This window comes from Chaetodon auriga, chromosome 8, assembly GCF_051107435.1.
Source record: "Chaetodon auriga isolate fChaAug3 chromosome 8, fChaAug3.hap1, whole genome shotgun sequence".
NCBI classification, from domain to species: domain Eukaryota; kingdom Metazoa; phylum Chordata; class Actinopteri; order Chaetodontiformes; family Chaetodontidae; genus Chaetodon; species Chaetodon auriga.
Window position 1 is genome coordinate 18,058,462 of NC_135081.1, and position 27,836 is coordinate 18,086,297.

Sequence of the window (27,836 nt, forward strand, 5' to 3'; positions counted from 1 at the left end):
GTGGAGCGCAGTTCACTGACGATGGTGCATTCTGAGAGATGCCGCGACCTGTCTACCCGCTGGGACCGAGGAAATCGACAATGTGTGCCGTGTGATGTCCCGCCAGGTATTACTTTTTCATAACTTGTTTTTTTTGTTTGTTTGTTTGGATAATGCTTTATTATGTTATGTACGTTTGTGTTATGTTTCTGTTGCAGCAGGACGTGAAATCACCCCAAACTGCGGCTTTGATGACTACGGAGGGCGACATGAGGCCCCCACCACGCCGTGCAAAGCCAACACTTTTAATGACGGCACCAAAGCTTACTGTCAGCCGTGCACCTCATGTCCGCCGGGGTACGACACTGTCAGCCGCTGCAGCTCAACCACTGACACCCAGTGCCGAGAGTCCAGGTAAAAACACCGCGTCCGTCTGCAGCGTGCGCATCTCTCGTCCACGAAGCCGCATTATAAGCATCACATGAAAATAGGACATTTTTGTCATATTTGCCGTATTTGCCACGCTGCGGGGACAGGATATAACGGCCTTATATTTCTGGTAAACACAGCTCTGTTACTCATAGTGCAAACCTACACAGTAGCTTTTTCTCTCTGCTGGTTTTCTGCAGGAAGTGGACGACCGAAGGTTCACATAAAGTGAGTACGCGGGCCCTGGGCAACAAGTAGTCCTGTGAGTTAATTTAATGGAGGTTTGGACTGGTTTACCTCATCTCAATTTCTCTGTCTCCGCAGCAAACGACGACACTTCAGACATTTCTCAGCAAGGCATCAACGGTACAGCCCACCTGGCACTTTTTATATAGGCCTCCATATAGAACAGGCAGGAAATGAATGCGTCATTGGACCTAAAGAAGGAAATGAACCCACGTGTAAAAGTTTCCCAATTTCATGTTTTGAGCCATTGAGGTTTTTTTTTTCTCTTTTAATTTGAGTAATCATTTAAGAAGAAAAGAGAAACAAATTTAAGCACTTTCTAAAACAATAGATTCCAATTTTAATTCATCACGAGCCTTAAGTCTTCTCATCTGCTTGCTGTTGGTTTACAACATTTAATCAGCCTCAGCGCATCACTGTTTTCATTCAGATTCAGACAAGTGGAGGATCCGTCTTAGCACCAAGTGCAGCAACTACATCTGCCCCCAGGTCTGATGTTCAATGTAAGTTAAAGGTACATTTGATTATGGAACAAGAGCATGTTTCTCCATAGTCTACATTCAACTATGACCTTTTCTTATTTTTGCAGGGGCGGTGCCGCTGGCTATCTTCATTTCCATCACGCTTGTTGCGCTATCTGTTTGTGCAATCTACATGAAGAGGAAAAGAGGTTTGCATTTTGAAAGCAAAGGTTTAATAGCAGATAAGTGAGCCTGTGGGTGAAGCGAGTCTTCGGTGCAGAGCTCATGGACTTGGGAGCCACAAAAGCTGACCGCTGTTTGTTACAGAGCGAACATGTTATTATTCTGGAATGTTATTATACTGCATTGCACATTATGTGGTGTTCTGGCATTGATTATAACTGTGCCTGTTTGGGTTTAACGCAGGTCAGAACGCAGTGCTGAGTTACAAAAGGAGGTCATCGTACATCAATGAAGGGTTTTCTTCTCCTTCTGCACCACTTAACGGTGATCTGGAGGACAAACTGAGTGAGTGGACGTGACATGACCAGACCTCTGTGTCAGTCTCTGATGTTCTCTTTTTTTAAGATCACATCCTGTGTATATCCAAGTATAACTCCTTGTTTATGCTGGAACGGGCTGTGGAACTTTTAGGCCCAGTTGTTCGTCTCAATCTGCCGTCACTCTGTAATGTTCACATGCTGAGTCCTATTTCGCACACAGCTGGTGCCGACTGGCTGCTGTTCAGTGTATTGACTGGCTCAAAAAGATTGTATTTCTTGGGCCAACTCTGTCTTCAGAGCATAATTGACACATCTGCCCACAAATTAAATAAACTCTGAAGAAAATTACAAGAACGTTTCTCTTATGTAGGTCCAGGCATCCTGGCAGCGCCTTTACAGACGGTGCTGAACAATCTGGATGTTCTGGAAGAGCTGGTGATTTTGTTGGATCCTGAAAGCAATGGAGTAAAGAACACCAAACATCTGGCCTCTCATTGCTCCTTCCCCTCCACCTGGATTACTTACACCTACTCCATGAAGGACAGTAAGAGCCCTCTGAAAGCCGTGTTGGAGGGGGTCACCAGCAGACACCCTGAATGGACAGTGGGCCACCTGGTTAAGCTGCTCAGAATCATAGAACGCAATGACGCCATCGTGGTCCTCTCCAAGCTCCGACTGAATGAGATGGACGTGTAGCACTCCGTCCACCTCTGCCAAGCATATTTCACTGTACGGTTTGGATGGCAGATGTTTGTACTGTTTACATGTTCAGATAATTCCAAGAAACTGCAAAGAAAATCATTTTGCATCATCACTGATGGGTGTGAAGTCGCACAGTGGTGTCTTAGTGCCATTGGTCCTTCTTAGAATTTTCTAGAGCAGTATACAGAGTAAATAGCACTCAGAAAGGTAAATGCAGTGAAATGTGTTAGCGTGTGATTTCAGACACAACCAAAGGCATTTAAAAGAGAGGCTGAAAGACGCTCTGAAGGTGCATTATGGGAAATGTAGGATCCAGTGACCCATACTAGAGATTGTAAGTCAGGACATCTCAGCTTCTGCTTTTTTTTTTTTTTTTTTTTTAAGTCGGACCATTCTTTTCTTAATTTGTGTCTTGTGAGTTTTGGAAATGTGCAATAAGTCAGTAAGACAAAGAAGGATCAAACTGGCAGTTACTTTGAGCTACGTTCATGCTCTGTTGCAGGTTGTAAGAGGTTTGTATTGACAGGTCTCATACAAGACAAAAGAAGCTGCCAGGAGAAGCCTTTTTTGAGCATGTGTTTGAGCTTATGTTTTCTATGGTTTCCCTCTTCTTTTCTATGTGAAACTAAAGCTTCCATATTTGAATCTAAAATCATGTTTACTCAGTCTTTTTACATTACTAATGAACATAATTAATCACTGCATTATGTTAATCTTGTTTTTTTTTTCTTTTGGTAACATTCCAGTTAGTGATTATCGCTGGACATTACTTGTTTATTTTGTAGTACTACCGTTCATAATAAAAAATGGCATTGGTTCAAACATCTTAACATCTTTATTAAGCAAATAACATTATAAATAAAAAAAGTGCATAGAAAAATTAAACAGGTTTAGAAATATGTATACAAATATTTACAAACTCAAAGTTTATTTGTACATGGTAACAAAGACTTAAATTTAATGATCACTTATTTTCTCATTTTATGTCTTTTACACTTACTTTAAAATAATCCTACTATATATATATATTTATATATATATGTGTGTATATATAACATACAGCTTTCTTAACAGATTCTGGGAGAGATGGTCATGATAACTTAAGGTTTTGACTAGTGCTTTGCATCCTTCATTGCAGACACACACACATACACAAATGACTCACGCACGCACACACACACAAACAACATACACACACACGCACGCACGCACGCATGCGCACACACACACACACTCTGCAGGACATTAAAACCAACCTACACTTAAATTATCATCCTCTCTTTTTGCATCAGTATTCCCAAACATCTGTGTAAACAGCTGAGGTAGAATCCTTGCAAGGTGTTGGGAGTGACTCTGCTCGTGTTGTCAGTAAGGTGATTGACACAAATTACAAATTACTCTGGGCTCCATCCCAGTGATTGGACATGCAAGAAGGAAAAGGGGATTAAGATCACGACAAAAATATGATGGGAATTTTCTCTAATCGGTTTGAAGAGAAAAGGGTAGAAAAAAAGATGATCATGAGGCTTGGGGAGGCAAACAGTGCTCACTTTACTCCTGTGGCTGATTCTAAGACCGTCAGTACTCTACCATAACAAAAAATAAAAATAAAAATGATTCTTTAAAAATACCTGCTTTAGAAAAATTTCCGTCACAAAGGCTTAAATGCATGACAGAACCGCCCCGAAAGAAAATTCAAGTAAAATTAGTGAAACAAAGGACATCATTTGTAAACAAAAAAAAAAAAAAAAAAAGATACATTTGGGGGAGGTCTCCTAACACACTAGACTGCCACCGTTTATACAAAGCACAACCTTTTACCATTAAAACTATAAATCGAAACATGAATAAATATAACTATCAATTTGAACAGTGTGTGAATTAGATTAGCCTCATCAATGACAGCGCAGAACATCGACTAAGAACAACATGAAACGCTATTTTTAAGGTGCTGAGTGCATTCTCTCAGCTCCACTTTTGACTGGATGCTTTCTGCGACAGCAACATCTACAAAGTCCCAGTTCTCAACAGGCCTGGTGCAGGAGCTGAATACACACACTCAGTGGCGATGCTTTATACCAGTGCTCTCCCTGATTAAGAGATAAACTGTAGGTTTCACAAAGATGAAGATAATTCGGATGCTTGATGGTTATTCATGTGCAACTGTAGGGCAGCAAAGTCTTATTGCAATAGGTAATGAGCATCTGCCATGAGAGTAATAAAATATATATTTAAAAAACTGATTTTCACCACAACTCTTCACTTTTGGCTTGGGTAGTGTTTGCTACATACACTGTACATCAAGAAAAAAAAAAAAAACACGTCTTAAAGACACGTTTCTGTCTTTATAAATATGACACTATGTTACTGACTGAAACCGTTACATGGCAACAATCTATTTTAAACTCAGCACGGAAAGAGTTGGTGAAAAACAGCAGACGTGTTTGAAGTGTGAAACTAAGCAGACACTTTATAATCCGATGATAAGAGTACTACTTGAGTGCATAAATTTAAGATAAACGGTCTCAGCAGGGTGAATAAACAGCTAAACAGTTCCTGATTTGCAGAACACCTTCGTCAAACTAAAGACTTTAAAGACCTTTCAAAGCTTAGCACCATGGCTGTTTCGTTATTCACAAAAGAAAAAGTCTAAAAAGAACAAATATTAACAATGTGTGAAGTGTTAAATGTAAGATAAAACACACAAATAAAGGTTTGGGTGAATGTATGGCTCAAAAACTGACTTCACCACTGCACAGATGGGGTAATAATATTCCCATCACTGGACGATGGAGCAATCATGGTTACAAGTGTACTACAGACAGACACACCATGATTCAAACAGATAAGGCTTGACGTGTGTATCAAAGAAATTCTGTTGGTGTCATCCACACTGATCCAGGAACCCCCCACCCCCCGGTTTAAATGTCCTGCTGTCATGACCACCAAATCACTTTCTCCACAATATTAACTGCTGTGCCAACTGTACCTCTGAACTCTTCACAGGCAGAAGTACCTTGTGAACACGTATCAGGCAAGAATCTCCTCCAAAGTTATGCATTTTCTGTGCAGGTTCTCCTCTTCTTTTAACCCTACTCCAATCCATAAGATGTCCACGTATCACCTCTGAACCGCCAAATATTCCTGATCGGTCTCATAGTGGCTAAATCCCCTGCTGTGCGGACTGCCCACGGCCTCCCCAAGCCCAATCCAGTGCCACCTTAATTTAAGGCTTACTAGTAAACAGGATCCTCTCCTTTTCATACGAGGGATGTCTCAGTTGAGGAAACGGCGGCAGCGCCGGGCCCCACAGTTACAGCCGAGTTTGTTGCTGGCATCCTCAATGGGGAACTTGTAGTCGTAGGTGAGCTCCTCCCCTCTGTAGATCTTCCGAAGAGCAAAGATGACGATGTGTTTCCGGCCTTCCACATTGATCACTCGCGAGTAGCAGTTGGGCTCACAGGAGTGGTTGATGAATCTCGCTGCGTTGCCATGCATGGTTGCATCCACCACATCAAAGTCATCAATTCGGAACATATAACAGCCAATGCCCTGTGAAGGCAAAAATGAAACCGACTAATACATCCTCTGACCTTTCTCAACTGCAACCCTCAATTTTTGACCTACATTAGAATAAAACAGATCAAAGAAATGGAAACTGGACCAACCTTGCCGTCGTAGTACTTCTCCCTTTTGTCAGTGAGCACTGATCGAATGACGATGCCTGCGTATTCAATTACCATCTCCCCTGCTTCAATGTTCCTCTTGCAGAAAAGACCACGCCCGTGGATAGCAGACCTGCAAGACATGCACAAAGGGTCAGAGGTGGTTAGTTCTTTGCTATTTAATGTGTAAAATAAACTCAAACATGGTAAGTTGAGTATTCAATTGAGACATCTGAGCAAACTGAGGCACTTCTAGGAAACAGCTGTTGGAACTAGTCACGCTGTCTCCACAATGAAACTCTGTAGTTTCTTCAGACATGCCAGAGGCATGTGATGACCAATTTAATCACACTGCATCCATTAGTTTGTAAGCAAGGCTGATGCAACTGTGATGCATGTACACCCGTTCAGTCAGCCCTCCTTTGTTTGAGTCTGTCATCTGTTAGTGGATTCCTTGGTCTGATTATTGACATTTGCAAACAGCCAGCAAATATTTTTGCACCACATTTTTTCCACTACTCCGCCTACAAATCTTCCCCAAATTGTTTTCATCAGAGATCTGGATAGCGGCCCAGAAGTTCAGCTCTTGCAGGAGTTGCACATTTGACAAACTCTCAGAAATCTTAATTGCACAACAGCAATTAAATTGAAAAGATCCATGCACTCATTTACTCTGAGTGATTCTGCAAAATATGATAGCACTTCACCTGTAGGTGGCATTGTAGCCACATAATAAATCTCAATGGTCATTAGTCTTACTCACTCCAAGTTTTCCTTGTACAAAGCCATATTACCTGAAAGGCTTCAGGTCGTCTAGAAAAATTATGGTCCTTATCAGCACTATTGCTGATTGTCCATTTTCATAAGGTTTTACTCAGAATCTGTGGAGGTTTCCACTATATATTTAGTCAGAATATAATGACATTCTTGTTCTTTCATTTTGTTTTAAAGATTGTTTATGTGAAATTCATGCACATTGCATGTATAGACGTTGATTTATAGTGTTCTGTAAACTACATGGGTGATTTTAACTCATTGATGGAACGTGGTCTTGATCTTTGCTATGAATTGCCTCTCTGTGGATTCTATTTCTATTTTCACATTGATTCTTCTGTGAACTCAGTGATTCATAACACCTTTCTTATGCACTATATATGTCAGTCAGACAATTGCTGGCTTTTATCCTGAAGAAAGCAAGATGTGCTAAAACACTGCTCCGTAGAATCTAAAAGAAAACGACTGTGGTTAGTTACACATGTGCAGCTTTCCCTCCTTTCTTTGATTAAAATCTTCTTGCACTGACGTGTGGCTGTAACCACAGGCTTCCAGAGAGACAACATGATTGCAGTTTCTTGTTTGAGTCACTTCGCAAAGCATTTCTTCAGAAAATATAAAACGTACTTTGCAACATCCTTGTTCCCACCCAATATGTTCTGGGCCGTCCAAGACGAGAACCCAATGAAAATATCTATGTCAGGGTTACAAAGAATTTGCAAACGTCGTTTTGTGCTGACCTGTACACGCCTACAGCCTCCTTGGACGTCCTTTCCAGATGTCGGAAGCGCATGGCCATGGGCAACTCCAAACTAGTAGCCCGTCTAAGAGAAAGAGCAGAAGGTAAATCACCAAAAACATCCTTTTATCTAAAAGGCTACTGTTCAAATTTCAACATATATATACAAATATCAGAAATAAAATGTAATTCAAGACCTTTGAGAGAAATTTCTCTTTTTTAGAATGAAAGTGCTTTTGAAAGTTGTAAGACTACATTTTAACTCAGGTAAGATCTACAACCGCGTGAAGACTGACCTTGTGGACTTCAAAAGAACCTCATCTTCCTCATCATCGTAAGGCCCAATGTCAGGAAGCTGTCTATGCTGGGAAGCCAGGAAATTAAACATGTCAAATGTGGACTTCCTGTTGAGAGAAAGGAGAAAATGGTATCAGGTCTAGATGGGTTGATACATCAATCAACTCATTCAGTCTCTATAACTGGCACTCTTTTTTCCATTCAAATTTAGAAAAAAGGATGAGAGAACAGATTCAATAAAGACTCAAGATCAATAAGCAGTACTGATGGAGAATCAGAACAGATCAAAATTATTTGAGTGATCATGACTGGTGTCATTTCGGTGCAGTTATCAAGGATCACACTAGTATTTATAACACACTGAAGATGTTAGGCAGCACAAGTTGATCAGTTTATGGATCACTGCTGTCAGTTTGTTTGTGAACAGTCAGTCAGTAACAGTCAACAGTTTACATACCTAAGGTACAGCTCAGAGCGTGCACAGCCAGTGGGATTGACAGGGAGGTCGTCCTCCTGGCTGAACTGTTTAAAGAAACGGAAGGTATGACGTTGACAACGATGGGCCCCTTGAAGTTGTTCCAGCAAGAACAGCACTGCATCGTGGACCAGACCCAGCATATGTGCACCAGTTATCCTCTGGAAGGTCAGAGGTCTCAATCTTGCAAGTGCTCGAGCCTCCTGCACCCCATCTATCACTGCTTTCCATGCAACTGAAGGGGACAGTTGAGAACAAAGTGAATACAAGGAGCAAAAATAGCTACAGAATATCATGACAGACATTTTAGTATGTTGTGATTCTGGCAATTTGAAGGGGAAACATTTCTTACACATTATTAGTCTTACCCTCAATACTGTCTGCCTCCACACTGAAACCATCATCGCTGGTTATCTCAAATCTCAAGTGTGGCTGGTCTCTGTTGGTTGGACATTCCTCGTCCTCGTCAGACGGTGGTGGTTCTTCATCTGAGGCAGATGCAGCACCTGACAAAACGCAGTTTATACAGTCAGTCTTGCATGTTGAGGCCACAATATGATCAAAGTTCAGGGGCACAGAGCTACTTTAAGTCACACACTTCATACCGTATGTGGAAGACATTGTTTAACTCAATTATATTTCCAACTCACAGAAATAATGAAATTACATAACACATTTAAACTCAATAATACCAGAGTATTTCTTCCAGTCAGTCAGAGCGCTGTGTCCCACTGGTTCCCAAGCCTGCTGTTTGCCTTGTTCGCCTCGAGACATACAATCCCAAGGCTCTGATCTGGGGAAGATAAGAGTGCAGAAGATTTTCAAAAAAAATTTTTCAAGACAAACATTTTCCACTGCTACCCAAATGCACTCAATGACTACGTTTACATGCACAAAATACTCTGGTTTTTGCCCTTACTCCAAAAAAGTGTATATATGCTATATTCCTACTAACACTGAAGCCGTTTTGGTCTAACAAATCCAAAAATATGACATTCATGACGCAAGTGAAATTGAAATCAATCAAAAAACAGTAGAATTTGCTAGCGGTGCAAAAAACAAACAAACAAACAAACAAACTTGGATGCGAATGAACTACAGTAAGCTTCATTTGCACTCAAGTGTTCCATTTTTTTTTTTCAATTTCCCAATGTCAAACGAGCAGGTTTCATCAAATATTGAAGATTAGAGTGGCAGTAATTAGCTGATTAATCTATGAGTTGAGTCTTTTTGGGTTCGGGCATAAATTTATGGACCTGTGAAGACCTCTACCATGCGTGTCACATGCAAAAAATAAGCGGCAGGCTAAATCACTAGAATCCCGAGAACATGCCACTGTTGCTGTGTGTGAGCTGTGCTGCTCACAGGGCTGTGTGGCTGCTCTAACCTGTTAACATGAGTGCCGAGGCGAAAAGCAAGAGGTTCGGTGATGCACACACGCTGCTCAGGTAGGCAGTGTGTCCCCCAGTGTGCTTTTCTCTGTAAATTGATAATTAAAAAATCACTAGTTGCAGCCCTATTTAAGACAAGCAGAATCTTACCCCGTGCTATCAGAATCACTTATATGCTCCTCCTTTAACTCGTCCAGGTTCAGTACTCCTTTCACTGTTGGGGTCTTGATGCGGACTCCTGAAGCCCTGCTGGAGATGCTTGGAAAGGTAGGTCTGCGGCGCTCCTCATCCTCGCTGATGGGCTCTGGCTGTAGGAAGTCAACCTTAGATTTCTTTGTGACGATACGGTCTGAAAGCGAAGACACTCTCTTCATGCGGACGTGGGTGCGGGGGCGGGGTACAGGAGCTGGTTCTGGCGTTGGTGATGGAGACTGAGGCTGCACTGGAGGTTCTGGTTCAATTAATAGGCCTGGTGGCAAAACCAATGAGGAAGGGCTTAGTGTTCGAAGCCCGCTCCATTTGGGGGTGTAGTTACTTGCCATTGCTTGATTGATAATTGCTTGAGCACTTTCAGCAGGAGTCATAGGGGGATTCTCAGCTGACAGAGCAGGCTGCCCAGAGGGCTTGGAGGACTTGGATTTCCTGGATGCACTTGACTCCTTCTTTTTCTTTGTTTTTTTCGACTCTGAAACAGTGTCATCTTTTGATGGTTTTGTATTCTTGCGCGATTTCTTCACATTAACTGGTGCCACCGCACCATTGCTATTGTGAGTAAGCAGCTGTGTAATTGTGGTTGGATTCTGGACTGTAGGTGTAACCGACGACGGAGCTGCTGTTGCCATGTTGGCCACAGGGGGTGGAGCAGTCATGTTACCAGCTGCTGCCAGTGTGGCCGACAGTGCATTGCTTTGCAAAAGGCTGGCAATCTGAGTGACACAGTTGTAAGAGGGGGAGTTGGGAGTGGGCAACTGGAAAGTGTTACTTTCTGGGTTCTTCACAAAGATCTGCCCAAGGCGGTTCACTAGCAGGACATGCGGCGTAGGATCCACATTCGGACCTCCCACCTCCTTCACAGTAAGAATGGCATGCCCAGGTAAAGCCTGGGGAACCACTTGCTGTTGCGGTTCTAAAGCTGGCCTGGGTGTAGAAAAGTTGATGGAGATTGTGTGGCCAGATGTAGCTTCCTTCTGCACAGATGAAGAGTTGTAACCATTTAAGATGACCGGGGCTGAGGTGGTTTGGACTGCTGGTGCAGCTGTACACTGCATTGACGGTCCACAAAGAGATGATATTGACGCAGAGGAAGAAACGATGGTGACAGCCGCAGAGCCCAATGGCTGTGTTTGTGTGGAGTAGATGGGCAGAGTGACAGTTCCACAAGTTCCTGCTGGGAGACAAGTGCCTGACGTAGCTGACAGCACTGGATCGTTTTGAGGGGCAACATTTAGCATTGTTTGTGTCACATCTCCAACAGGACTGAGGGTGGTTAGTTTAGTAGACAGAGACTCCTGTGATGGGAAGGTTGCTGACTCTTGTGAGGATGTTACTGGTTGAAGTGTGATACTTGTTAGAGGAGGCTGACTGAAACCTGGTAAACAGGAATACATCTGCAGAGAGTCTACAAGGCCTTGAGAGGGGTTTTGTACATCTGTAGACATTAAAGGGGAGGGCTGAAAAAGATCCAGCAGGGTACCCTGACTGTTATCAGCAGAATTTGTCAATGAGGGTCCCACTGTATTAGCTGTTAAGTTGTTCACTAACACAGTAGAGCCCTCAGTTGATGATACAAAGTGACTGCTGTCAGGTTCTGAGTTTAGGGGTTTACAAGCTTCAGACTGTTGGGTCTCAAGCGGTGTACCTTCTAGCAAAGGAACCATCTCTGTTAAATGTGTACCAGTGTCGCATCTCTCAAGAACGAGAGGTGTTCCAGAGGCGAATCCTAAACTAGAACCCTGGAATAAGTCCTCTGAATATGAAGTCTCAGGCACCTTTGTGAGTAAATTAGGCAGAGCATCATGAACTTGAGTAGGAAGCACAGTCTCCTGATATACTAGAGGAGTGTCAGAGCTTTGCTCTTTGACTGGAGGGTTTCTGGAAATGTTGTGAGAAACAAATCCCATGGTGTCCTCATTTGACTGACTGGCATCATAGGATTTAAGTGGATCTTGTGGTGAACTATCTGTCGGTCTTTTGCTGGCAACTGAGATGGTGAATGATGAAGAATCTGTGTGCTTATCCTTGGATGGTGCTTCGGGGAACAGACTCTGAACAGCCTGTGTTCCGAGTGCAGTTTCTGAATCACAGACATTTTTCTTATTTAGGTTTTTGGCTATCTGAGCTTGGCCAGAACCCTCAACTTTCTGAGCATCATCATTGGTCGCCATACTTGCATCACTTTCTGTACCGTCATCGACACCATCCAGCTGAGCCATAGGCCGGGAGGAAGGGGAGGAGGGAGACTTGGAATGGTCTTTTGATCCAGGACAGCTGACTATTGTCCGTGAGAAGTCAAAATAGTGCTCCATATCATCATCAGAGGAGGAGCTGCCAAGGTCATCTCTGGCTGAGGCTGCAGACCGTGGCAGGTTGGCAACAAGAGTCTTCCTCTTGTGTACGTCCTGGGCTCGTCCCCAAAATTCCTCCTGATCATCACCTTCCACCACTATTTGCCCCCCACAGTTCATTGCCACGCCTTCATTCAGGAGTGTCTCTTCGATCTCCAGTTCTGTCCTCATCTCTTGGCCGAGACTCATGCTGGGATCCTTGTGGAATGAACTGTAGGGAAATTCTTCCTCACCCTTCTGTTGGTCTAAGTCCCCCTGTGGTGATGTACCATTTGCTGGAGAGACATCCTCGGGTTCCGGTGAAGCTAAGAAGTTGTGTGGCACCTCGACTGAGTCTGACTGGCTTAAATCAAAAGACAAGCGAGATCTGGGTAGATGTTGTATGGATGGGGAGAAAGATAGACTTGGAGAGGGAAAGCCACCTGCACTGTCCTGCCAGGTAGACTGGGGAAAGAAGGATGAGGTACAATGGGTCATTGTATTCCCAGGGCATCGGACTGAGGAAGCACTTCTACCCCCGACTGGGCGGGATGATGGAGAATTTATCAGGTTGTCTGTAGCACCAAGTGGGAACAGTGGGGAGGTAGGATGGGAAGATTTTCCAGCACGGAGGGTGATTGGTCCAGCCAGAGGGCTCAGAGGAGGAGGGGACATGTGGCTGCGGGGGCCCGTTGTCTGTGAGTGTGGGCTGTGGCGACGAACCCGTCGAGTCTCCTCCAGATCACTTATGGTTAATATGTGGTGGGGTTTCAGCTGAGTTAGTCCTAAGGATAAATCAGAATTATTAATCTGCTGCTTGAGATCTGTGCTATTTTCATTCAACATATTTTTTGTTAGTGAGTTTAATACATATTTATATTTTACCATTTTTACCTGGGGATGGCAGAGGTCGGGACATTCCTCCAGCTGGTCTTCTGGTCTGGGGATAGCTGGGAATCTTTGGCCTCGCACCATGATCCGACTTGAGGGGAGGTCCTGGGACAAAGCTTTCCTCTGCTGGGGGTTGGGGTTCTGTTATATCAGTCTCTTGGGCTTCAGACTCTGAAGATTCATAAAAAACAGTTTTTGAAACTATTAGCGTCTTTAGCTATCATTTACAGCAACTCACTTTGTAATATATTGCAGTCTTTTAACAGTAAAACACGCACCAGGTTGTGGACAGGGGCTGTGAGCAATGGTGTGATTGTCTCCTTGATCTGGCATCTCCTCAACAGGCTTCTCAGGGACAACAGGACGGACCTCACGGACTGTACATGTATATTTGCACCGACGCAATGGATTCACTGTACTCCAGTACCAACGAGAGCACCTTAGGAGGGAAAAGTTTTAAAAGTCCATTTCATTCCATGTTGCAAATATGACTTATTTATGTAATTAAATTTGAAAAGTTAAAATGCTACTTACTGAAAACCCACAGGACACAGTTTTCCCTTGCTAGCTGAAAGTTCTGTCAGCACACCCAGTCTATCTATCTGTAAGGAGCCTGTGTAAGGACAATTATTAGTTAAATCATAAGGTCATGTTAGTAAATTTCATACTGTGAATAGGAAACCAACTAAAAGAGAGGTGCTTACCAATCATCACGTTGATTAATTCTGGTTCCAGTCCAGTCAAGAACTTTCTGCGGAGGCTGATACCCTCAAAATCCACATACACCCTGCGGTTTACCTCAAATTCTTGACCAGTTATCATCTGTACAACAAAGGAAAACAAGTAATAATAAATTCCAGAATCAAACCGGAAACTTTTTAACTGCAATGATAAGAGACAAGTTGGAGGAGCAGAACTTACCCTGCCACTGATGAGATGTCTGTGTTTGTAGCAATAGACCTTCTTATCATCCTGGAATACACAGTGACGGGATCGGGCACACATGAAGTGATAGTTGCTTTGACAAGAGGTCAGGCAGCAGCCCACTGTGGCACCTGTCTGATTGCAGCGTTCACACCGCTGAGACGGGTTTTGGATTGATGGGAGCAAAGGATAAAATGTAGAGAGTCAGAGCAACAAAAGAACATCAATCAATTATAGAAATGTGTATGTGTTTACAAGCAGAACATGACTTATCTATTGTTATGAGATTTTTTTTTCCCACTCTCAAATATTAATGTTAAGTTTGCAAATGTGCTATTTTTACTGAACTAACTGGTAAATCAATTTATAAAAAGGATGAACAACTTACCATCAAGCGGCCCCTTGTGACAGCACTGTGTACATGTAGCAGAGAGCCATTGTCCTCTTCAAACACCTCTGCTGACCACAGACAGCAGTTGACGTGTGCCCACTCATTCTGGCCCAAGTACAGCAACCTGCCTGCTTCCTGTGGAACGACAATAACACAAAGGAATTCTTGAGTAACCAATCAACGGCATAGGCACAGTATTTATAACCAGTTTACTCTGGAAGTTAGGTATTCACAATGTACCATGAACTGTTTTCATGTTGAATGCATTACTTACATTAGGTTTGAGGTCTCCATATTTTTGGCACAAAGAGCACTGTCTCTCATCATCCTTTGACCATCCAGTGTCTAAATCAGCTTTTGAAAGCCGGCCCCGTTTCCCTATGTACATGTATAAAAGCAAATACTTAAAACTTTGCACAAGATCTAAAAAAAAAAATATGAGTTGCCAATTTTATTATCATCTCTCCTGACAGCAATACCTTTGAATTTGAGCCTCACGGCCCTGCTGGTTTTGAAGTGGTTCCGGCTAGTTGGCTCCCCAGACATCGGAGAAATTGCCTCTTCTTCCTTTACATCCAAGTTTTGTACATTGTCCTCCTGCAGGAGTCCCAGCGGAGCCATGGACGAGAGCTCCTCCCTCTCCTGCCACTGGGCGTAAACATGCTCCGTTGTAGGAGGATGAACAGCATGGGACAGCATCCCCCTATTCGAGAGTGGAAAAGATACATTTCTTTTAATGCCACGGAAAAACAGAGCACTGGTTGTAACTTTCATACATGTATGCAAGTAGTTTTGCAGTACACCAAATAATAAACCATATTATTATTACATCTCCACATAGCACTTTAGCTTATTATGTTAGCCAGGTGTATGAAGAGTAATTTTCAAATTCAATGTCCACTTGTATACAAACCAATAAATGGAAACCATTACTCACATGGGCAAGTCTTTGGTACAAGGATTCCACACCTTTGGGTCTTGGCTGTTGAACCAATTAAATACCTCCTCCAGGAGCTAAAGAGAAAAATCATAGAAGTCAATTATAAATGAAGACTTAAATTTCTAAAACTATTACACAGACTTCACTTGTAAGCTCTGCACTTTTTTGTGTCTGTACAGCACCTTTAAGTAGTATGAGCGTGCCAGGGCAGTGGGTCTCTGCTCCTCTGGAAGATCCTCCTCTTGCTCAAGCCTCTTTCGCACAACCTGAACCACATCTTCATGGAACATTTTCTATAAAAAAAAAAAAAAAATAGTTTTCAGACATATACTCAAGCATACTGGCATTTTCTGTTTTCTTGTCTTAGTCTAAGTATCTAAAAAGCATCTCTCAATTGCTTTAGAAGTCTATTTCCATAAAGCCGCTGACGTTTTTTTCCACTCCATTCATGCACACCAGTGGACAAATATTTAAGTACTCAACTGTTCAGACAATGAATAAGAGGTTGTGTGCTCACCAATGTGGTATAAAGGCCTTTGTCAAACTTCTTGCCAACAGCTCGGAGGTCACAGGCTGGCTGTCCTTCTATTCCACTGTCAGGATCAACCAGCTTCTCACACTGCAGCAGAAACCAAATGCTACATCAGTACCAACACAGAAGGCCAAAATTCCAGTGGACGGTAACACAGCCGAGGCTCTGCATTTAGTGAAATTTAAGTTTTCCAAACACTCTGACACAAACACATCATGTGACTGTCTTTCATTCTTCATATGGTACATTTGGTTTCTAAAACAGAAAGGTTAGTCTCCTACCTGTGAGCAGGTAACAAGGTGCTGGGTGAGAGTGGAGGAAAGCAAGCAAGCCAGCACCTTTTCCACCCCCGCCCTGAGCTCAATGTAGAGCAGCTCTCTCCAAGCACTGGGCTGGGTCACACTGCATGGCCGACAAGAATACACGACACTCTCGGGCAAGCTGGACAGGATCTCATACAGCTCATCTGAAATCATGTTACAGGAATTCAGCAACAGAGGTTTAGTGGAATGTATTCCTAACCTGAATCTGAGAACTGCCATGGCTTCACCAGTGTTAATGCGCACAAAGCTTTGACGCCATTGATTACTACAAAAAGATTAACAATAAAAATTACCTGTTAGATCCTCGCACTTGGCATGCACCCAGTGGTTACAGGTGCCACACTGCATCATCTGACTGTCATAGTCATTGTCTTCATAGCACTTGAAGCAGATTGGACAGTAGTTACCTTATGGAAAAAAAAAAAGAAGATTAGCATCAACAAAGATCAGTCATGTTGGTAGATAACAAAAGAGCTAACAGAGCACCAAATGCACTCAAGGTTTGATCCTCACCCAGTTCATAGAGTTTCGAACAATCTGGACAGAGTCCTTTGTCGTGGTTCCAGTCAGTGTCCCAACTCTTCCCCGGTGTGACACCACAACTTTTACACCTGATGCACGTCATACACACCTGCACAGAAACATCATATTAGGGCCAGCAATCAATGTGGTCCAACATCAGAATCCTTTGAGTGAACACAGATGACTTTGTGTCTTTAACAAACATGAACCTACCCAAGTTTTCCTCTTCTTGTTTTGTTTTGGATAGTTGGGTCCCAGACAGGAAAAGTGATAACAGTTCTGGCATCGTTCACACTCCAACAATGGCTGAGAGAGACACGGAAAGTGCAATGCTTAATGGCTGAACTACGTTAATGCTGAGAAGTAAAACCGAGAAAAAGAAGACAAATCAGCAGGCTGTACCTTTGACTGCTTGTTTTTCCTGCCGCACACATGGCAAAACTTGCAGCGACGACAGCACCAGTTTTCCTTGTTCTCCTCAGAGGGGCGCTCTGCTGGTTCAAGGCAAAACTGGTGGAAAGGCTCACAGCATACTTGGCAATACAGCATCTGCAAAAAGAAATTCATAAAAACAAAAAGACCTTTTTGAATTTTCAAAATCCGAAACATGACGAGATTCAACTTTGTTTCCAAATGAATCATTTGAATTTTGAATCAACTCATCTGTAAGAACCTTGTCAGTCACTACTTCTGTTAAAATAGAGCAAAATGCATGAAGTAGTTACCTCGTGTTGTCCTTTACTGGCACAAAGGAAGCAGACATATGGTGGCATGAGTGGCGCAGAGGTTAATATACTTAAACCACCCATATTCCAGACATTCTCCAATGTGCAGTCCTCCTGAAAACAGAGACAATGTGGACACAACAGTGTTAACAGCTGAAAAAAAGAGTAGTTACCTGCATAATATTATGTCTGCTGACCAGTATCATGAGGGAAAACTACAATTGAGAGGTAAACTGTGACCTCTAGTGGACAAAAATAACAATGTTTTGTCATTTACAACAGCTTTAATTTGATTTGTGTGGGACTTTCTTAAAACATTCAGAGATTAATACACTTTCTGTGGAATTAATCATGCTTGAAGAAAACTTAAAATGTCTAATCCCAGTCATCAGCATCACATAGCTGTGTTTCTTTTCAGAATGGGTGGCACCAAACATGAATTCTACTTCTGTGGATGTCATCATATAAGAAGTGCATTTATATGAAAATACATTAAATGTACGGTAAGAAGTGACCTACCTTGAAGTCAACCCTGATTTTGTGAGTAGGTTTAGAGCACTCAACATCTCTCTGCTCAAATCCATGGGCCAGGGCAGCCAGGACACTGGGAGGAGTCTGCTCCAAAGGACCCTGAGAGACAACCAGAACATGAATGGATGCACTGTAAGTGCTAATGTGGATTTGCTTTTAACTACACATTCTGATAGACATCACAGGCACCCTGTGTACACACGACACATCCGCAGACTGCAATTAAGACCATGAATAGTGTACCCAGTATGTGGGTACTTCCGTCAAAGCTGCTGCTTTGACTGCAACAATTAACAACAGTAACCTGGAAGTACCCCTGTAGATACAGACAGCACAGGTTTCGGTTTATGGTTCACACTTCAATGGCACCAAGGAAACACTAAATGAATCTATCATCCCTGATCAGGCCATAGCGCGCTTTAGCAACCTTTCCCACAGTGACCGTTTCTACATTCCTTCATTCATGTTGTGATATGGACAAACAGGGCTATGATGCACTTAATGAACTGGAGTTACATTCAGGTAACATCTTTTTTGCCCAGTCTCATTACTGAATAGGCGATTATTGCACTGAAATTGCCTTGTTCATTCACACTATTCTGATTGTGGTCATCAGAGGGTTTGTGGTTGAGACTGCTTCTCTAGATTTGTGCTATTCTAAAGAAGAAGACCGAGTCTTTCTTCAGCTTCTGTAATGTTGTCTGTCACTTTCAACACCAGCGCCAGAAACTTTTAGAGAAAACACAAACAACACATGACCAAAGTTCTTGTGATCCCAACATGCCCCCTCTGTAGCTGCTGTATCCCTGACGTCTACTGACATTTTAGAGGAAGAGCATGGAGGGAAGGAGAGCCGGACACGAGGTGCATGATGGATACACCTCGGAGAACTGTCTGACCAGTCACTGTGTCTGAATTTGCATAATCACAATGACTCTGTCGAGCGTGAAACACCACGCTCGCGAAAATCAGATCAAACAAACAGGGCTGTGCTGAAAAAATACAAATTCAGTTCCTACATTGCAACTTATGTTAGTGCAGTATAATACGGGAAAGTTTGTGATCCGGCCGCCATGTTATAAACGGACGAGCTAAAACCATGCATCACCCATAAAACTGCAGAAATTGAAAACATGTCCCGAATTTGCAAAAAGGAAAAAGAAGGACTGAGCTGCTCTGCTGCACAATGCCAAAAGCTGGAAGGATACAAGCGACACTGTGTTTGGCAAGTTCTCAGACAGAACTGGCAGTTTGGTGTCACAGGATTCTGACAATACGGAACAATTGGGATCCATCAATGCAGTGTGCCAGTGTTAACCGGCAGATCTTTTAGGAAATATTGCACAGCTTTGACACGTATGTGAAACAGCATTTCAAACACAATAAGTGGAATACAAGTCACAAATACGAGTCGTGTAGACCACTGATAAAATGACCCACCTTCTCGGGTTTCCGTCGACCAGGCTGTACACGATGTGAGCTGGACTTTCGATGCCTGACTTCATCATCTGAAGTGTCTCCAAGGAATCCATCCAGTGACACAAAGTCTTCAGAGGACAGGAAAAAACAGCATATATGAGAAAGGAGGCACATCACAAGGCTTGATACTCTTTATAGCAAAAAAAAAAAAAACCCTTAGGTTTAAATTTAAGTTGAGTAAAATGTGTTTACAGACTCCAGCTCTACATTAAATGTAAGCACATGCTTCTCATTTATGGTACTGAGAATAAAAAGACTTCACTCAATCATGAATGAAGCATCTGGTTTCTGCATGTTAATTTACCTTCACTGAAACGGGGTCCAGGACCTCTTCTCCTGGCTGGCGAGGCAGAGCTTTGGACAGCTTTGTCATCTAGATCGGAGTCGTAGTCCACCAGGTCAAAGTAGACGCGGGGTTTCACAACACGCTTTGGCTGCTTCCTTACTGATGGACTGTGGCTGTCACCATGGAGACCAGATGGTGAATCCGCAGCGCCCTCGTTCCCTTCGTCATTGCTTGAATGACCGCCACTGAGAGAGGATCGCCGTCGCTTAGAGGGACCTTAAAAAAGGAAAAGAGAGGTGATGTAACTCAGGTACTGAATGTTCATATTACAGCAACATGAATTTTGCACGTTCAAGTGAAAAATTACCTTTGGGTGCTGTTCTTCCACTTAGTCTGCGCGCTTTTCTCTCTTCAATTTGATCACATCTCTTATAGCTTGTGGTAAAACAAAAATACATCGGCCACTTAATAATTTTGAAACACTGTGATGAACTCCATTACATATATAGTATAGGTCAACTTACACACAACACTGCCGTTTGGTATTGGGGCCACCGAACTTGGGTTTGTCGAGGCAGTTCATGCACTTGCCACAATCGTCCTCATGGTTGCAGCCTTTGCACACTCCACATCTCCGAGAACGATATCCAAACGGCCCGAGGCCTTTCCGTTTCACAAAATTAGATGGCTTCTTGACCTTGGTGACCTTTGCATCTGACAGCCCTGGACTGTCTGATTCAGAGGGAGACCCAACATCTACAAATATTAACATTCATTCATTAGTTCATTATTCACCTTTCAGGACGCGGTTGCAGTAGCAGACAAGTTGGTGGCAGCAAGCACAATCACATGGAAGCACAACAGCTAATGACACAGCAAATCTCTGGAACAGTAGGATTTATAGGAAGAAGCAACGGGCCCACGGTGAATCTGAGCATTTACCCATAATAACTAAATTATGACTGTACTGTGCAATTCATTTGTTTGCATTCTACTAATAAATGCATCATAACGCAAATACAAAAACATCAGAATGATGGGCTGATGGACAGACACCTGAAGAGTAGGGATGTAACAATTCATATATTACACTGATGCATTAATCATAAATTATTTTGATCCAATGCATCCATCTGATCTACTACTTCATCCTCCGCCAGGATTGAGAAGCCAAAACCAGTTCAACCGCAACCACTGCTGCTGCCATCATCAAGTCATCACATTCAAATCATGAGGAATTCTGTAAGCGTGTTTAGAGAAAGCAAATCCAGATAAGTCTGCCGATTAGTTTCCACCCACCTTTAGCGATGTCTGACGGGGAAATGCCGATTCTTTCATGAAGAGGCAAGGCGCTAAGCCTGGGAATGTCATCTGGCACCAAGGCTCGAGGCTGCCCCAGCACCACCGACGCAGCGCGACACACATGCTTGATACGCGGACCTCCTGCTCTACGGAACTCCTGGCACAGCGGAGAGATGAGCTGTGGCTCCAGAAAAAAAAAAAAGAAGAAGAACATAAATGGATAGAAGGATAGAGGTAGAGTTGTAGAGCGGCTGGAGTTGACAGGGGGCTCATTTTTTCCAAAAAGTTCCAAGTCTCAACTATAGCAGAAGGTTAAATTAACAACAATGAACAACGGTATGACCAGACAGAAACAAGATGCTGAACAGGATTGATTTCTGCCTCAAGTCGATTGATTTGTACACTTACTTGTCCTTGAGGTGGTTCTGTCTTGACTGGAACATCGGCATCAAGCTGAACCCTCTGCTTCCTCCTTTGTCTCTTAGAGGCCACATCTCGGGACCTGGCAGCAGTCGTGCCAGATAACAGCTGCAGGGTAAGCAGGGTAAAAAAATAAAAATCACCCCGCATCGTTCATTAACAATTGTGTGTCTGTGAGTTTTCCTCATGTATAACGGCTCCTATTACACAGAATTTAGCTAATAATGAACAATGCAATTCTAAAACGACAGAGAACAGGTGCTTGTGGCGATTGTGTCCTTACCCGAGATGACTTGAGCTGTTTCTGCTGGTCGATCTTAATGAGCTGGACCTTGGCTTTCCTGAGGAGATTGAACATTCTTTTATTTGCACCGGTGAGGCGCGCTCTTTGTGCGGCTCCCTTCTCCACAGATCCAAGGTAATCACCTTCACCTGTGCCTGAGTTCTGTTCCGCCTGCAGCTCTCCTGTGGATATAAAGTAACATGTGCCAATTTCCAGTCCATAATAAGAGCAAATGTTGTTTGTTTTGCCTTAACGTCTGATTCTTTTTAATCAGCTTGCTTACCTGAGTGAAGTTGGGCAGCACCTTTCCCCATTAAATCCTTCTCTTCACCTTGCTGAAACGCAAGGTTCTTGGAGTTTACACTCCTTACGCGCACACAAACTTTTCTCACCACTCCAGGAGAATCAAGGTCTTCTATCTTGAGCTTGGATTTGTCCTTCTCTGTGTTTGGGCTCCGCTGCCTAAGGCTAATGCTCATGGCCTCATCATCGAGTCCTTCTGCTAAATCCACGGGAGGCTGAGGAGGTTTACTTGTGTTATCCACCTCTGGTGTGTTCTTGCTTTTGGGAAGTCCCGTGTGCGCCTTCTTCAGCTTCTGATAAATCTTGAGGTGCGATGTCTGTTTGTGAAACTTGGGGAAACTTTTCTTTTTCTGAGATTCCAGTGGGTCAGTAGATTGTTCTGTGGGCTTATCAACTGGTGTAGATAAAAACAGATCCTCACATTTGCTCTCTGGAGTTTTGTCCAGTGTATAAACTTCCTCGCTAGACTCCTCGGGCAGATGCCACTTGAAACTAGAGTTCTTCAGAAGAGATTTCTTCTCAATTTTGCCAGTTTTTCTCTCAGAAAACAGGCTGTCAGCTATGTCAATGCTGTCATCTAGGTCCTGAGCTGAAAACAGATCAACATCCAGCTGAGCTTCACTCAGTATGTCCTCCTCGTTGACTGGCAGGATAGGGGATATTGCTCTGCCTGTTCCGTCATCTCGCCTCTTTCCCGGACGCATTTGCAAGCCCAGTTGTAAACCCTTCTTTGGAGAGTTTCTTCGAGGCAGTACCGACATTCCAGCATCGTCCATAAACCTCTGCGGGGTCTTGATCACTCGTGAAGATCTGGCACTTACAACAGGCATAATGAAGTGCTTGATGTTTTTTACAAACTTTGATTTACTCGGCTGGGCATCGACAACATCTGCTTGTCTCCCATCGACTAATGTGTCTGTTTCTTCCTGCTTCAAACTGTCTTTCTCAAGCTCTATTTCTATTAGCTTAGAAATTATTTTAGCTTGCGATTTTGGCCTTTTAGATCCAAACAGCTGAAGACTTGACTGTCTCTTTTTGTACTTTTTATGTATACCAATAAGTCTGGAGCTTGGGGCCTGTATGGTGGTTGCCGGTGGGGTGGAAATGTCACTGTCTTGGTCAATAATTCTTGGACTACTTTCTGATGACTGAAGTGGAGCGAACTTCCCATCTTTGCCCCTATGCCTGTGTTTCTGACGCTGCCCGATCAAACTTTTACGTCGCTTTTTTACTTTTTTGAGAGATTTCTTTTGTAGGCACTGTGTTTTTGGATCACTTGCTTGACTTTCGAACACTAAAGATGGTTGACTATCTATCTGCTGAATGTCTGTTTCCTCTTTCACTGGTGGCTGTATTTGCTCTTCTTCCACTGACATAAGGTCCTGTTTCGCCTCAGGCTGGGTGCAATCTTTTGCTTCTGACTGAGTCAACTCTGTTTCTAACAGCTGAATATCTTCCTTCAGCACAGACTCTGTGATAGTAGCTTCAACTGTAGCCAACTCTGTGTTGACAACAATTTCAGGAGAGACAACAGCCTTCTTCCTCTGAACGGGCCTCTGTTTCCCTAATTTATTATTCCTACATCTTCTAGGTTTGGAAGGCACGGGCAATGGTTTGGCCTCTTCGAGCTGTGGTTCTACCTCATTCTCCACCGTCTGCGTAGAAACTTCACCTGGCACCTGTGGGGGATCGCCAGCAAACTCTGAGGAATCCTTATCAGGAACTTCAGAGGAGTTTATACTGGTCACCTGTGAGGGGTCCTCGTCTAAAACCTGACAGGAGTTTTTAGGAAGACCGTGAGAGCTGGAATCTGCAGCTGGGGCCTGAGAAGAACATTCAAGCTGCACCTCAGGAGTATTTTCATCCCGTGGACTCGTTCTTAACCTCCGTTTCTGAGTGGACGCTGGCTTATGACTGACAGATTTTGTCTGTGGTGAATCAAAGCTCGACGTCCTCCTCCTCAGTCTCCTAGCTGGAGTGACTTCAGTATCCTGACATGACGATTTATCCTCATTAACTTCACTTGGATCTTTCAGAACATCGTCTTTCTTTTCAGGCACAGGACTAACTTGCTGAATTAAAAAGGACGGCTTTGAGCTTTTATGTTTACCAGGAGAGGAGACCTTTTTGATCTGAAGAGGTGGGACAACTTTCCCACACTCTGTTTTCGGAATTTCTTGTGGAGACGTTTCATTTGCGTGTTCCACGTCAACTTCCACCTGTAAAGGGGACTTTTCCTCTGATGACACGTCAACCTTGTTTTGGGAACCTGTCTCATTATTGTCCATGCGTTCACTCTCTTGTGGGGCCGAGTTTTCCGGTTGAGACTTTTTATCCATCCCCTTTAAACTCTTGTCGACAATGGTGTCACAAAAAGTGGGCTGATCCACTTCACTCACAGTCTTCTCTGTTACTTTGACAGTGTTTTCTGCACCCTGTTTCTGGCTTCCTCCTTGCTCTAATTTTAAAGTCCAGACAAATTTTTTCAGCTTCTTCTTTCGGGTAGAGTTCTTCCCACTGGCCACATCATATTTTGGGTTTTTGATCTTTTTCAACTTCAAACTTGGGACCCTCATTTCCTCATTTTTCAAAGACAAGCTGTCACTGGTTTGTACAACTGAATGATGAGCGTCAGTGGATGATGGACCATGGTTTTCTGGCACCGTAACATCCTTATTCAGCCTCTTGCTTTGTCTTCGTCTGTCACTTCTCGCCGATGGTTTGGCCTCCAGTGCTCTAGAAACTTCTGGCTTGGACTCCACCAGACTGGAATCACTTTTACTCAGACTTTCTGGTTCCGCTGCACTTTCTGAGACTCTTTTAGAGAGTGGGTTAGTGACTCTGTTGCTCCTACGAATCCCTAGTTGATTCACTTCAGGACTTTGCTCTGTCACAATTTCCTTATTCTTTAATTTCTTTGCGTTCGTTTTTGGCTCTACAGTCCCACTCTCCTTAACAGTGTCAAACTGATTGGCTGATTTGCTCTCTTTTGATTTTTGGTCATCAACCTCAACTTTGGCGCTAGTCTGGCAGACAGGCTCTGTCTTTGAAGCAGATCTCCCACGCCTTCTTGCAGGTAAAGTCCCCCCTCCCTTGTCTTCTGTGCCATGTTTATCCTCATGTGGTTCAGTTTTTAATTTGACGCGAGCACTTGAAATCTGGTCACCCTGAATGTCCTTGGCTTTAGGCTGATCCTGAATTCCTTTTATCTTCAATTTCTTCTCAGATTTTCTATTAGGCTCCTTTACAGTTTTCATTTTCTTTTTGGCCACCAACTTTATAGTAATCCTTGGTGCTGCTGATGAGGCTCCGCTTTTAGTGGACTGTCGATCCATACTGTTTTTTCCTTTCGAACTTTTCCTGCAATCTTTTGCAGGCTCTGTTTCAGGAGATAAGCCATGTATTTCCTCCAAAGACTTTACATCTTTTACAGGATCAGGTGGGGTAATAGCTGCCTCCACTGCTGGCGTTTTGAGCGGTAGCTTCTCACTTTGTCGTTTTGATTTTGTGTTGACAGCATCACCTACAAAACAAAAAAATCAATAAAAAAATCAATATTACAAAATCCATGGGTTCTCCACTGGCAAAAATGTGATGGCAAGCAAAGCTCTTTTATATTATGTTGCATGCTTAATTCAAACCTTAACATGCTGTTCATGAATTACACCAAACATGTAAACTGGTGGAGTCTTTACCTTTGGAAGGGTTTTGTCGTGACCATACAGATCCTTTGGAGCCTTTTCTCTCAGCTTCAAATCCTCTGAAGTCATCTCCCTTGAAAAAATAAAAATAGGCAATTAACGCTTAAAGCGATGTAACACCACTCTGTTGGAGACTGTGAATCCGTCAGCAAAAACAATGACTGCAACGTATGTTTTATAGCATTCGTCTGAATTCCAGAGCATGACATTAATTATAGCTAGTGCACAGACTAATTTCTTTGAATGTTAATTATGAAGAAACGGTTCATATCCAGCACAATGAAGATTTTATCAATACACCAGACATGACAACGTAATGGTATCTTAGCATACTGGACCAACAGCCATGCCAAATAATAAAAAACAAGTTATTTGGACAAGACTTTAGAGCAATAATATAAACAACACACAATGGACAACTGCTTTCACTTTTCCACATGTAAACCAAATCTTTCCATTCATCTCATCTGAGCTAAAGTGTACTGAACATGAATACGACCTGCATTAGTAACGACCAAAAAAATCTTTTTAGCTGTTTGAGGGAGTTCACTCTGAACTTTTCACGGTGCAGTGACATGTAATCTAGTACCACCTCGAGCAAGCTTCGAACTCTACAACCTTCGTATGAATCACACTTCAGAAGTTCGGACGAACACCTACACCACCTACAAAAGCTGCAGGGATAGGTTGGTCTGCGATTACGATTCCCTCCAAGTACTGTACATCTTCCCCATGCTTGCTGCTGTAACCTACAAGTATACAAACGGCTCCACTCTGTAGACATTAACGACTACATGTGTTCTATGTTTCCATTCTAACAACAAGGGTGCAACTGGCTTTGGTACACTTCTGCACCACCATTTAAACCTGCCGTGCTTGGCAACATTAGCTAACATTTAGCCGAAAGCGTTTAGGATCACTTCTGTCTGCAGATAAGCTAACTATCTAAAATAACAACTTAGTTACGCGCGTGTTACTATCGCAGTTACCTTGGGCAGACAAGTAAGACCCTGTACGATTTGTGTATTCTGTCTTATTTAAACTAGTTAGGCAGATAAGTATGCCCGCATCTGGACAGCGTATGAAAACAGAGCAGTTAGCAGTTAGCCGCTGTGCAGGATACAGAGGGGCTAGTCTTCCCGTTCTTTGTGTTCGCTACTATTAGCTAGCTGCTACTCTGGCCCGATAACGAGCGGGCCATAACGTTTCATGAAATAATTGCGATCCCTGTTTACAAATTGAGCGTACTCACTGATTTGGCTTTTTAATAATATCTTCAACTCGTGTTTTCACCCTCTAATATTTTAACCTACATGAGGCCAATTGAGGGAACACTGTAGATGTAACTTTAACTGTTCTGCTGCTTTTCTCAGGTGGTATTTTGTGTTGCGACTGTTCATTAAATGTCATGGAAAGCTGCACCGTGCTAACATTAATTAGCATATGTTAGCTTACCAAGCTTGAAGCTAAAGTTAACGTTAGCCTAGCGAGGGGATGTTGACATTTCTCCATGGCACTAACCAGTCACACTGCTGTAGACAGCACTCATTCTTGCACAGTTAACGATCAGACAAAATGTGAGAAGATGAAATAAAGATACTAACTCCTGGGTCGGTTTGGGACCTCACCTCTTCACTCCCACTAGAGCTGTATCCAGCCTGGCCAAGGATCTTGTGGCTCGCCTCTATCCCAAGTAAGCGCAAGTGAGACTGGTCTTCGTTTAACGACAGAACCAGGTTTGCGGGCCTTGGCCCTCCGTTAGTCACATCATCAGCTTCTAAGCCTGACCGTCCGAGTTGCCATCGCTTCTCGGAGCGCAAACGACTGCGTGACGACCAAGGCCGACCGGGGAAACGACCTCTGGCCGTAGCGGTTCCACCTTGGCCTCCTACGGCAGCCGCGGTTGCTGATCCGCATCCCGCCGCCGCCATCATTGCTTCAACAACAACACACACCGACGGCTAGCAGCTCGAGGAGAGACAAGAGGGAAGGCGCGAGATGGGAGGGGGGAGGCGCAATGCTACAAGGGAAAGTGAGTTTTTTTGGGTGAGGCTCCAGACAGGAGAGTGGGTCGACCTC

General features: G+C 43.3%; 2 protein-coding genes across 7 annotated transcripts; one reads left to right on the plus strand and one right to left on the minus strand.

The window, feature by feature from the left end:
- Nucleotides 1-13: 13 nt before the first annotated feature.
- On the plus strand, nucleotides 14-3,139 carry igflr1 (IGF-like family receptor 1). Of its 2 annotated transcripts, none has more exons than XM_076736457.1 (8): nucleotides 14-106; nucleotides 198-393; nucleotides 609-636; nucleotides 733-774; nucleotides 1,085-1,157; nucleotides 1,244-1,324; nucleotides 1,542-1,643; nucleotides 1,989-3,139. In XM_076736457.1, exons 1-8 carry the CDS (start codon nucleotides 22-24, stop codon nucleotides 2,312-2,314), a joined length of 933 nt encoding a protein of 310 aa, XP_076592572.1. In that variant the 5' UTR covers nucleotides 14-21; the 3' UTR covers nucleotides 2,315-3,139. The 2 variants fall into 2 exon arrangements, with proteins under 2 accessions (XP_076592572.1, XP_076592573.1); XM_076736458.1 differs by having other exon boundaries at nucleotides 22-106; nucleotides 201-393.
- kmt2bb (lysine (K)-specific methyltransferase 2Bb) lies at nucleotides 3,137-27,757 on the minus strand. 5 transcript variants are annotated; one of them, XM_076736456.1, is made up of 36 exons: nucleotides 27,386-27,757; nucleotides 25,752-25,830; nucleotides 22,037-25,579; nucleotides 21,754-21,935; nucleotides 21,459-21,578; nucleotides 21,048-21,234; nucleotides 20,273-20,504; nucleotides 20,116-20,183; nucleotides 19,767-20,024; nucleotides 19,424-19,530; nucleotides 17,972-18,082; nucleotides 17,453-17,566; nucleotides 17,130-17,276; nucleotides 16,941-17,033; nucleotides 16,719-16,836; nucleotides 16,499-16,612; nucleotides 16,164-16,348; nucleotides 15,868-15,969; nucleotides 15,533-15,643; nucleotides 15,348-15,424; nucleotides 14,890-15,113; nucleotides 14,685-14,788; nucleotides 14,408-14,545; nucleotides 14,017-14,175; nucleotides 13,800-13,917; nucleotides 13,630-13,708; nucleotides 13,374-13,534; nucleotides 13,099-13,266; nucleotides 9,812-12,989; nucleotides 8,963-9,063; nucleotides 8,639-8,776; nucleotides 8,253-8,505; nucleotides 7,795-7,902; nucleotides 7,500-7,583; nucleotides 5,989-6,118; nucleotides 3,137-5,872 (listed from the first exon to the last, which is right to left on the minus strand). In XM_076736456.1, exons 1-36 carry the CDS (start codon nucleotides 27,689-27,691, stop codon nucleotides 5,597-5,599), a joined length of 11,673 nt encoding a protein of 3,890 aa, XP_076592571.1. In that variant the 5' UTR covers nucleotides 27,692-27,757; the 3' UTR covers nucleotides 3,137-5,596. The 5 variants fall into 5 exon arrangements, with proteins under 5 accessions (XP_076592571.1, XP_076592570.1, XP_076592568.1 ...); XM_076736455.1 differs by having other exon boundaries at nucleotides 13,090-13,266; XM_076736453.1 differs by having other exon boundaries at nucleotides 13,090-13,266; nucleotides 21,048-21,228; nucleotides 27,362-27,752.
- Between the last annotated feature and the right edge of the window lie 79 nt (nucleotides 27,758-27,836).